The sequence below is a fragment of the Dipodomys ordii genome, unplaced genomic scaffold, assembly GCF_000151885.1.
Source record: "Dipodomys ordii isolate 6190 unplaced genomic scaffold, Dord_2.0 Scaffold2, whole genome shotgun sequence".
Classification (NCBI taxonomy): domain Eukaryota; kingdom Metazoa; phylum Chordata; class Mammalia; order Rodentia; family Heteromyidae; genus Dipodomys; species Dipodomys ordii.
In genome coordinates this window covers 33,607,720-33,620,180 of record NW_012267218.1, presented here as the reverse complement: position 1 = coordinate 33,620,180, position 12,461 = coordinate 33,607,720, and the positions used below count along the sequence as shown (strand labels likewise).

At 44.5% G+C, this 12,461-nt stretch overlaps 1 protein-coding gene across 1 annotated transcript in view; it reads left to right on the top strand.

The window, feature by feature from the left end:
- Prkch (protein kinase C, eta) overlaps positions 1–12,461 on the top strand; it is a 228,744-nt gene that overhangs the window by 169,671 nt on the left and 46,612 nt on the right. The window contains exon 10 of the mRNA XM_013013856.1: positions 5,326–5,480. Within this exon, the coding sequence (XP_012869310.1) occupies positions 5,326–5,480 (155 nt within the window). The remainder of the gene's footprint in view (positions 1–5,325; positions 5,481–12,461) is intronic.

The window sequence follows — 12,461 nt, the reverse complement described above, 5'->3', positions numbered from 1 at the left end:
GCCACCAGCACCCAGCTCAAGTACATTTCTATTATGGACATTGTCATACTGGAGTTTGAACTCAGAGACTCAGACTTGTTAGGAAGGTGCTCTACCACTGAGCCATCCTCTGGACGGATCTTCTTCTCTAAACACTGGAGATTTTTGTCATTTATATCCCTCTCTGCAAGAAAAATCTTGGAGAAATTCTTGCCCATCTTTCCCCTAACCCTGCTCTGCATTGGGCATTTTAAAATAGGGTGAACAAAAATGCAAGTTAAATAGAGGGTTTCCTTTCTTTGCAGCCAAAAATAAGACTAACTTTACATAAGGGCTTTAAATAAATATTAACATAGTAAACATATAAATATACCCAAGATAAGGTTCATACCTGTAATCCTAACTTCTCAGGAAGCTGAGATCTCAGGATCAAGGTTCAGAGCCAGCCTGGTCAGTAAAGTCTATGTGACTCTTGGCTCTAATTAATCACCAAAAAGCCACAAGTGGAGCTGTGGCTCAAGTGATGGAGCACTAGTTAACCTTGATAAGCATAAAAAGCTTGGAAACAGTCTCAGCCCTGAGATTACATCCTAGGACCAGTGCATGCCCACTTATGTAAACGTGTGTGTGCATGTGTGCACGTGTGCACATACACACACACTTTTTGCTGTATGATAAACATGGGTTTTTTGTACCTTGTAATGTTACTTGAGGTATCTGATAAACATTTTTGCATTCCTACTAGCTTGTTTTCTCTTTCTGCCTGCTTTAAGATTTGATTGTAGCTGAGTGCTGCTGTCCCACGGCTGTACCTCTAGGAGACTGCCATCTGAAGATCATGGTTCAAAGCCAGCCTGGGCAGGAAAGTCTGAGACTCTTACCTTGAATTAACTACCAAAAAGTCAGGAGTGGAGATGTGGTTCAAGTGGTAGACTCCAGCCTTGAGCAGAAAAGCCAAGTGACAGCATAAGGTCCTGAGTTCAAACCCCAGTATTGGTACACACACACACACACACACACACACACACACACACACACACACACACCGTGTTGATTGTAGTCCTGTGAATGCAGGAGGTTACACACACACACACACACACACACACACACACACACCGTGTTGATTGTAGTCCTGTGAATGCAGGAGGTTAGAAATAAGAAGATGAGACTATTTTCTCAGTTCTAAACCATAACATTCTCTCCCCTTGCTGTCTTCGAGGAGAAGGTTCCAGACCCTGTTTGTTATCTTGCTCTCTGCCTCTGAGGCTATGGATGGAGCAAAGATAGAGGGGGGGAAGCTGGGCTCCAGTGGCACACGCCTATAATTCTAGCTATTCAGGGCTACTGGAAGTGGCAGGGTGGCTCAAGTGGTAGAGTGCTCATCTTGAGCTGAAGAGCGCAGGGACAGCGCCCAGGCCCAGAGTTCAAGCCCCACGACTGACGAAAAGAAAAAAAAAAGATGGAGGGGAGAGCAAGACTAGAGAGTAGCCTTGTCAATTCTGGATCTGGAGGTTAGTCTGGGTCTGGTTTTTTTTTAGACTTCAGGTATGAAAGTGTGTGTGTGTGTGTGTGTGTGTGTGTGTGTGTTTGTGCACGTGTGCAAGTAACAGTGAGATTTCCTTTGGAATTCTTTATCTCTTCATGCCCACTGCCTCCCAAACTCCCTCAAGGATGCTAATTTACCCCGGCCTAGACATGCCCACTGATCTGTTGACCCAGTTTCTGTCATCCAGCTGTTGTGAGCTGTTGGCAGTCACATCGGTGAGGAAGTGAACAGGCTGAAATGCTTGCTGAGGGACGCTGCAGGGGTGCCTTTAGCACCGTAGACGTCCTGTCCTCAGCCCTTCCTGCCTTCCCACATGCTGTCACTTTGACTTCCTGTGCTTTGGAAGGTGTCTCCTGCCCAGTTTACCCAAAGCCCCACCCATCTGCTAACTTGGAGAAAACTGGGGGACTGTCATTGCTCATCAGAGTCAGTCCCCCCCGCTCTGCCACGCCTCTGTCAGTCACACTCAAAGGAGTAAGCTGAGTCATGCAGCTCACTATGTGTATGTGATTTTATTTGGCGTCCATTGGCCACCCTGAGGAGTTGTGTTGTTTTATATGTTTAGGGATCCTGCTATTCCTTTCCATGACTGTTATTGGGGGAGAGAGAGAGGGGTGGGAGTGATACAGGGGCAGTGATTTTTTTTTTCTCTCTTCTAATTAGAGTATTACTTAAAACCAGAATTAGGAGGTTACAGATCACACTGCCTCTGATAGGGATCTGCATGATCACCGAGGGATGAAATGGCAGGTGAGCGGTGACTGCAACTCTCCCCTCGCAAAGTCTGGCAAAATGAAGCCAGGCTCTGCATTACAAACGTCCTGGGCTAACACAGAATGGCCCCCACGCTTGCCTCCAGAAATTCGCCAGTCCTAAGTGGACAGCAGTAACTAAACCCGAGGCCTTGGTTCACAGGTCACTGGCTCGTCACCTCCACAACCCCAATTCAGGCGAGCAGAGGCCCCTGCCTCTGTAGATTTGCCTGCATAGGTGACTTTTTAGTTTTTTCAACATGGTGTTTTATGCACCAGGCTCTCTCTGGTAGATCTGCTCCTGCTTTGTGACTGGGGTTTTCTTGGTTGGGCCCTAGCCCCTCCCTGAATACCTGCTAACCAGAGACTTTCCAGCACTAGTGGGAGGCAGGAAAGGAAGGAGGGAACAAGTGGTTCTTAGACATTCTTGAATCAAAACCTTTTACTCCTTCATCCTAAGAGTCATCGCAGTTTTTGTTTTTTGTTGTTGTTGTGTTGTTGTTTTTGTTTTGTTTTTTTTTTTGGGTACTGGTACTAAAGCTTGAACTCAAGGCCTGGGTACTGTCCCTTAACTTTTTTTTCTTATGGCTGGTACTCTGCCACTTGAGCAACAGCTCTGCTTCTGGATTTTTGTGCTGGTTAATAGGAGATGAGTCTTACAGACATTCCTGCTTGGGTTGGCTTTGAACTGAGATTCAGAGATCTCAGCCTCTTCGGTACCATGAGGCAGCGGCGTCCATCTGAGTCATCACTTTGTTTTTGCCGTTCGTGGGGCCTGAACTTTGGGCCTGGGCACTGTCCCTCAGTTCTTCAGCTCAAGGCTAGCATGCTACCACTTGAGCCACAGCACCACTTGTGGCTTTTTCTGCATATGTGGTGCTGAAGAATCGAACCCAGGGTCTCATGTATGCAAGGCAAGCACTCTACCACTGAGCCACCTTCCCAGCCCCATGAGACATCACTTCTTAATTGATTTTAATTGCATTCCTGTCATTAGACAGTCTTACTGTGTCCAGCCCCTATTACATCACATAGGTCACTGTGTGGGGGGGTGAAGGGGGTACAAGGGTTTGAACTCAGGGTCTCGCACCTACTAGGCAGGTGTTCTACCATTTGAGCCATGACCTTAGGCCCCTTTCCTTGTTTTTCCTTTAGTATTTTTTTAAATAAAGCCTCATGCTTGTGCCCTGGTCAGTGTCAGACTGCATTCTTCCTACTTGTGCCTTCTGCCTGGCTAAAATTACATGTGTGTACCATTCTGCCTTGCTTGTTGGTCGAGATGGGCCCTTGCTGACTTTTTGCCCCAGCTTGCTTTGATATTCTTTTGGTCTCTGCCTCCAAAGTGGCTGCACAGGTCCTGTTTTAGGAGTTCATTTCTCCTGCAAGGGCAGAGTCTCTGCAGGCAGGGATGACCTCTTGCTCATTTGCATTCCCATGCTGACTCCCAGTATCTGATGGACTCAAGAACATTTCTACCATGGTGGATCCTTATAGCCTACAGGTGGACCAGTGTTTGGCTAGTTTGCCTAAAAGGTTTTACCTTTTCTTTGTTTTGTGTGTATATGTATGTGTGTGTGTGTGTGTGTGTGTGTGTGTGCTTTTTGTTTTGCCCACTTAGGAGGGCAAAAGCACATGTCCAGCATCCTTTATTTCTGAAATGCATGCTCAGTATGAATGAGGCTGCTCTGGTCCCTTACATAGCCTGCGACTAGCTGGACCTAGAACTAAAGGCTTCTGATGCCTTCTGTACTTTTTACTGTTTTTTTTTAGATCCTGGTACTAGGGCTTGAACTTAGAGCATTGGATTTTTTTGCTCTACCACTTGAGCCACAGCTCCATTTCTAGCTTGCTAATTAGAGATAAGAGTCTCATGGACTTTTTTTTTTTTTTTTGCCAGGACTGGTTTTGAATCATGATTTTCAGATCTCAGCATTCTGAGTAGCTAGGATTACAGATGTGAACCACTGGCGCTTCTCTACTACGTAGAATTACTGAACAGGGATCCAATGTCACTCTTCCCCTGAGAAATCTGATCTATCAGACCACCCCTCTGCTCCCTGGCCTGCTTCTTTTACTTAAGGCTAGCACTCTACCACAGAGCTGCTTCTGGCTTTTCCTGAGTAGCTTATTGGAGATAAGGGTCTCATGGACTTTCCTGCCTGGGCTGGCTTTGAACCATGATCCTTGGGTCTCAGCCTCCTGAGTAGCTAGGATGACAGGCATGAGCCACCAGCGCCCAGCTGTCAGGATGTTTCATAAAAACTTCCATTACAGTCTCTCCTCCCTGTTCGGTCTGATATGCAGAAATTAGACCTACTATTCACACATGTGAGACCAAAAGAGGATATTCTTAGGAGAAAAACACAAAGGTGCCTAAGTGCCTCTTCATATTTATATAAAATTATATATATTGAAACTCCAAAATATGGAAACAATAAACTTCTTTTTTCTCTTTTTTTCTTTTAGTTTTTAATTTTTGATTACTCTGTCTTCTTTACCTTATATATGGTGTATTCAAGTGTACATCTTCAGAAGGGTTGGGGGAAGGGCAAAGAAAATGAAGGAGAAAGGGTGAAAACTTGCCACAATGGAGCTCACTGGACACTGGTGAAAGTGAACTATACAACTTACGGGTAGAGACAGGAGGAAGAGACTAAGAGAGAGTGAAGGAAGGGAAGACACTGCGAAAGGAAATGTACTCATTACCTGACTCATGTAATTGTAATCCCTCTCTACATCACCTCTATAATAACAAATTAATTTTTAAAAAAACTAAAGGAGTTTCCATTTTATAATATATATCACTATGTATCAGACTAGCTACTGATAAAAGAAACTCTATGAGATGGAAAAACTAGGAGAAAATGAGAGAAGAGATGACATTGTCCAAAAAAAAAGAAGTATTCTTTAACTGACTTATGTAACGGTAACCCCTCTGTATATCACCTTTATAATAACAATAAAAAACAACCCTCCCTTGCAAAACCCCAAGGCAGCCCAGCACTGACACCCTGTAGACTAACTGCTGCACCACATGCTTGCATTCAGGATCGCCTGTTTTTTGTGATGGAGTTTGTGAATGGAGGTGACCTGATGTTCCACATTCAGAAGTCCCGTCGCTTCGATGAGGCCCGCGCTCGCTTCTACGCGGCAGAGATCATTTCGGCGCTTATGTTCCTGCATGAGAAGGGCATCATCTACCGGTGAGTTGAGTTTGTCGCTTTCCCCATCCTCGTCCCTCTCTGCATCTCTCCTGGATGATGCAGCCTTCCACACCTCGTGCTAATCAGCGAAAGTCTTTTGGAATTCAATTCACAGAAGGTTTCAGTGTCCACTAGAATAAGTGTAAAAACTCAAAACACCAACGTGCGTTCGCCTCATTTGATAGTCACAGACTAGGCCTGAGGCTCAGGAGAGAGGATTGGTGGATCGGCAGAGCCTACCTGTGGGCCTTTCATAGCCAAGACCTGCGTACTTCTGAACACGTGCTTCTCCTTTTACCCTTTAACCACTGGAGCAAATTGGAGAACATGAATTCTTTCCGTTATAAGGATCCATAGCCGCTCTGAACTTTGTGCACTGAGTTGCTGTGGTGACAATCAGGACCGATGAAGTGGCTTGGCTAGTCAGGAGCTTAGAGTGACCTGCTGATGAGCAGTGTCCTGCTGGATGGTTTTTGTTACTTGTAGCGCCATTCCAAATACTATTTGATTCCATTTCCTGACACAGTCTTTTGATGACAATATAGTCTAATTTGAATGGGCTCAAAATCCAGCTTACGTCGTTAGAACTCCATGGACACCAAGTAAAAAGTTCAGCCAGAGAGAATGTGAGGGGTGGGGATCCAATAGTGCATGTTAGATAACTTTTATTATTCGTTTCCTCTCTTTTTCCCATGGTCAGAACCCCTCTACTCTGTCAATTACATTATAACTTCATTGCCACATGTACTCTTATAATGTAAAAAAGAAAACAACTTCATTGCCATATGTACCTCTTGTTTTCTTTTCCCCTCTAGAGGTAGAATTGTTTTTCCTTTGAGAAAACATCTCCCTTTGTGTTAGGAGTATGCATACTAAAGTAAAGAATTTCCTGAGCCAGGTATAGTGGCTGAAGGCTCTAACCCTAGCTACTTGAGAGATTGAGATTAGGGATCAGTTTGAAGCCAGTCTAGACATAAAAGTTGGTAAGACTCCACTTCAACCAGTGATGGGTACAGTGGTCCCTCTCTTGTTAGCCAGCACCCTGTCTACCCAGCACACTGGTTGGATACACAGTGGTCCTCTCAGCAATATAGCATAAATAGGAGGATTACAGTCCAGGCCAGCCCAGGCATAAAGAAAAATTCTATCTTGAAAATGGCCAACACAAGAAGGTATTGGTGGAGTTGTTGAAGTGGTAGTGTGCTTGTGAAGCAAGTGCAAGGCCCTGAGTTTAAAACCCAGTGCAAGACCCTGGGTTCAAGTCCTAATACCAAAAAATAAGAATCATAATTGCTTGACTGAAATTTGCTATTTATAAGCCATCATCTTTGCTCTGCTTGCCACACAAATAAAGAGACTTCCACATTTAAGAATGACTTCTCTAGCGGGGCGTTGATGGCTCACGCTGGCTGAGATCTGATGATCGTGGTTCAAAACCCACCTGGGCAGGAAACTCCATAAGACTCTTATCTCCAGTAAACCACTCTGAAAACCAGAAGTGGTACTGTGGCTCAAGTGGCAGAGCGCTTGCCTTGAACTGACGAGCTCAGGGATAGCCCCCCAAAAGAATGATTTCTCAACTTGATAAGTGTCTATTGTAAATCAAAATAGTACTGACAATAAGAGCTAAACTGTGCTAGATTTGTTCCAGAACGGAGACCTCACCTGTGCTTATATCCTAATCCCCTTTAATTATCTTTATGTAACAGTAATATAAACATTGTTTAGATGAACAAGTGAGTTTTAGAGACTTAACAACCAGGCTACTAGCTGGTAGTAAAGACAGAGTTCAAGCCATGCTTATTTGTTTGTTTTTTTGCCAGTCCTGGGGCTTGAGCTCAGCCTCGGCTCTGTCCCTGAGAATTTGTGCTCAAGGCTGGCACATTACCGCTTGAGCTATAGCTCCACTGCTGGCTTTTTTAGTGTTGTTAATTGGAGATAAGAGTCTCACCAACTTTCCTGCCCCTGCTGGCTTTGAATCACAACCCTCAGATCTTAGCCTCCTGAGTAGGATTATAGGTGTGAGCCATTGACACCTGGCACAAGCCAAGTGTGTCATCACTATATTCTCAGGGATGTCTGGAAAATTGATAGCCCCATTAGAGGACAGCATTAAATCATGAAAAATAGGCAAAATAAGGGGACAGGGCAGGTAAGCAGTGTGGCTTAAACTCCAGTTTCTTGATTCCTCTGGAGTTTGATGTAAGCAGCACACTGCATTAACACAAGATAATGGAAGCTAGCTTTCATGGGGTGCCTATTGCTTTCTCTGTTTCTCTTGTGCCATTTGGCTTAAAATGCAGAGCATGGGCACTAACTCATGTCTAAGCTGTGTCAGTCCAACATGTTCAAGTTTTCGTCTGGTATCTGTGGCTCCATTCTGGGTAGTGATTTTTTTTTATTTCCTTTTGGTCATGAATCTCGTGTTCAGATTCTGACTGATGGAGCTGACACTGAAGGGAGATTGTTTCCTTGGGATAAACTCAAGTGCTATTTTTGTGGAGTGGATTTATTTCACAGGGTAAGTCAATTCTGTCCAGGCTGCTAGCTGGGATTCGAGTGGTAGGGGTAAGGCCCCCCATGCCAATCCTTGTAATTCACATACCGTCAAGGGCACATGTGGGTCATGGGGGTGTGAATTTGATACAGGAATCCAGTGAGAAACCTGAGTGCATTTGATAGCCTCATTTATCACGCATGTCCCAAGACAGCACTCAGCAGAGCTCACATGATCTCCAGAGGACACTGCCAATCTAAGCAGAACTGTTGCTTGTTTGAGAGTTTGTTTTTATTTTTATTTTATGTTTTTATTTGTGTGTGCTGGTACCGGAGCTTAAACTTGGGGTCTTGCACTCTTACTCGGCTTTTTCTGCTTAAGGCGGCCACCTTACTGAACTATATCTCCACTTCTGCCTTTTGCTGATTAAATGGAGATAACAGTTGAACAAATTTTCCTGCCTGGACTAGCTTTGAACATCCACTCTCAGATCTTAGCTTCCTGAGTAGCTAGGATTATAGGTATGAGCTATCAGCACATGGTAGCTTGGACAGTTTCCCAGAACCAAGCCCTACAGAAAAGTTAGGGACACAAAGGAGATGCAGCCCACTGTCAGCATTGTAGACAGCCTCTCATGAACAACGGTAGAGGAACATTCAGAGTCATCACTGACATTTCAGCTTCCAAGCGAATCAGCCCCCATTTGTTTTGCCATTTCTGACAAAGTGTGGAAGGCATTGGCAATATTTTGAAGGGTTTATAAAGGACGTGGATTAATTGTTTCACATGAAAGCCAGATACTGGTGGCTCACACCTATAATCCTAGCTATTTAGGAGGCTGAGAGCTGAGGGTCAGGGTTCAATGCCAGCCAGGGCAGGAAAGTCCAGGAGACTCTTATCTCCCATTAACCACCAGAAATCTAGAAGTGGTGCTGTGGCTGAAAGTGGTAAAGCGCAAGCCTTAAGCAAAAGAACTCAGAGACAGTGTCCAAGCTCTGAGTTCAAGCTCCAAGACTGACAAAAAAAAAGTTACACTTGAACACACAGTTCATCACAACATGCATTTGCTAGCCCATGAGTCTGACCTCTTGGTGCCCTATGCAAGTCTTTGGCAGGCTGCATGCGTGATTATCCAGCTGCAAATGCCTCCTGTTTCTCTGTTTCTCTGCCCAAGGTCCAGATGTGGAACCAAGATACTACACGAAGGTTAGCAACCAGACTCTACACCTGCATGCCACCCTTATGCTACCAATACCAGAGCAGGTTAACTTTTCCCCAGAATCACCTTTGATTGCTCCTCATATCGACAGAATAATCTCCATTTCATTTGATTCTTGCCTTTAGATTTAGGTGATATGTTCACAGTGGCTATGTGACTGCCACTGTCTTGTATTGTCTACTGCTTTTTGCAAGTGTTCCATGTGAGGTGGGAGGTATCCAGATTCCCACGTCATCTGAGCTTAGCTGGGTATAGCTTTGATCAGTGTGTCCATTGCAAAGTCGCCTCTACCAGGTGATAGCAAGGAAGTCTTGCTTCCTTGGCTGAGGATTCCCAGTTGTGTGATGGCTGAGTCTGTGGTAGATGTAACATGCTGAAGTCATGGCTCTTCCCAGCTCTCGCCCATCTGGAAAAATTGGAGCAACATCTAATTCCCATCTCCCAAGACCTCCCTTCTCTTTATTTCTCATGAGTTTAGTGTTTGCTTGGTTTTTCTGTTTTGGTAGTACTCAAGTTTCACACAGCGTCTCCCTCAGTGTTACATGCTTTCCCACTTGGGTCATACTTCTACTCTCTTTTTGTGTTGGTTATTTTGGAGGTAGGGTCTCACTTTATGGCTGGCCTGGGCTGTGATCCTACTATTTTTGCTCCCCATATCACTGAGGAAGTCCGTTATATATTTCTGTGCCTAGCCTTTGATTGAGATGGAGTCTTAGGAAATGGCTGGCCTCAAAACATGATCCCCCCCATCTCTGCCTCCCTAATAGTTAAGACCACCATGCCTCACTAGCCCTCAAAATTCTTATCAGTAGACTTACATATTTCCAAAATATCTCTCATTTGATGCCAGAATTTTGAAATGTTACTATGACCCCACCTATATTAGAATTCAATTCCATATTCATGTGATTTTTTTCCTATTCACTGTAGTAAGAAAATCCTTCCTTTTAGATAAACATGATACTCAAATTGAGTGGCTTTTTTTTTCTTCATCGTCCTTGCTGCTCTAAGAAGTGGGTTTACGCCGGGCACCGGTGGCTCATGCCTGTACTCCTAGCTACTCAGGAGGCTGAGATCTGAGGATCACAGTTCAAAGCCAGCCCCAGCAGGAAAGTCTGTGGGACTCTTATCTCCAGTAAACCACTAGAAACCGGAAGTGGTGCTATAGCTCAAGTGGTAGAGCACTTGCCCTGAGCTGAAGAGCCGAGGGACAGGGCCCAAGCCCAGAGTTCAAGCCCCACGACCGACAAAAAAAAAAAAAAAAAAAGAAGAAGTAGGTTTACTATTTTTTGATCTGCTTACTAACAAGACAGCTACCAACTGTCACTTGATATTTTATAGACCTTGCTTATTCAGGAAGTGCCAGCCATGGAAATACTTAGTGCATGAGTAACTTTCACCTCACATTTTGGCTCTGAGCCCTCCCCAATATTTACACAGGTCACCTTCCTGTCTTCTCTCTTCTGTGCTCTTCCAGTGTGGCCTCAATCAGTAACTATTCTCCCACTGTCACTAGGAAGTGATCACCATTCCAGGCAGGTCCTTTATATTGTGTGTGTGTGTGTGTGTGTGTGTGTGTGTGTGTGCTGATACTGGAGCTTGATCAAACTCAGGGCCTCATGCTCTTGCTTGACTTTTTTTGCTCAAGGCTCTTGCTTTACCACTTGAGCCACATCTCCACTTCTGACTTTTTGCTGGTTAATTTGAGATAATAGTCTCTCGAACTTTTCTGATTTTCATCCTTGATCCTCAGATCTCAGCCTCCTGACTAGCTAGGATTAGAGGCATGGTACCTGGATTCCTACCTCTATCTTCAAGAATTAGAGTTCAAGGAACTCTCTAAATAGCTTCCCAGCTTGACCCGTTGCCCAGATGTATTCTTCATTTTCCACAAGGAAAAATCTCAGCCCTTTCTGTTCCCATGCACAGCCCCCCAGAGGCCACTTAAAAGGGCTCCTTGATCATCAACTCTCTGCCTAGCACGTGGATACAATGATGAACAACACCCAAAATATTCCCTGGTGATGAGGATGGGTCTCGCTAGGGAGAACCCTGTCCATCAACTGATCATACAAGCAGGAATTGCAGCTGTGCCCCGTGAAGTAAAGAACACAATGCCAATGCAGTGCAGCTACCCATAGGGTGATTGATTTGGTTAAGGAAAGATGCAAGATTGTCCCGAGGAATAGCTTCAGAGATGAGATGGCTGGTAAGGAGGGAGAGAAGAACATGGGAAACAGAAAAAAACAAAAAACACCAAAAAACAAGCAGCAGTTGCAGATGCCCATTTACAAGAAGAAGCCTAGCAATTTCAAGGACTGATAAGACTTCAAAGGTTACCCAAGGCCAAGTTCTGTAAAAGAGGAGGAAATTCAGATCTGAAATGCATGCATCATAGATGTTTTCCTAGAATGACTCATCTGCAGTCTGGTATATCCATCTCCAGACAACTAAACCTTTGAAAACTTGTGACTTCCTAAATCTTCAACTTACTGAGGACACGAATAGCTTAGCTAGGCATTTGAAGGCATTCAAGTAGTTTCCTCAATGAGGAAAATCCAGCTGAGACCAGAACATATTGGCTGCACTGCAGTTTGTGCAGGTGTTGTGTTAGGGGTATAGACACAAAGTGAGTAGATGTGGGGAGTCTGTCCTTTCAGGTTCTTTCTGTGGGGTGAGAGAGATGGTTCACAGACAAGTAATAAATAGAAAAGGGATTCCCAAACAGGGGCATAAAATATTCAGGCCAACTTTCTGGAGGAGGTGATTCCTGAGCAGAATGTAGAAAGCTAGAACATGAACAAAGATAAGGAGAGTGCTTGGGGCTGGAGAGGTATAAACCTGAACAAAGCACAGATATGTTGGTGTTCCTTGTGACTGGATAGGTAGAATAGAAACACATGAATTGCAGTCTATAGCCCCCCCCAAAAATGGTGGAAGATAAGACTAGAGGGGTGGAAAAGACGAACATATCCGAGGATTAACCAGACAGAAACATCAAACATCAAAAAACATCAAAAATCAGGAGGATCTCAGCACTGGTGGCTCACACCTGTAACCTTAGCTACTCAGGAGGCTGCGATCTGAGAATCATGGTTCAAAGCCAATCTGCAGAAAAATCCTTGAGACCCTTATTTCCAATTAACCACCAAAAAGCTGGAAGTGTAGCTATGGCTCAAGTGTAGAATGCCAGCCTTAAGCAAAAAGGCTAAGGGACAACACCCAGCTCCTAAATTCAATCCCTAGTTACACAGACACAGACACA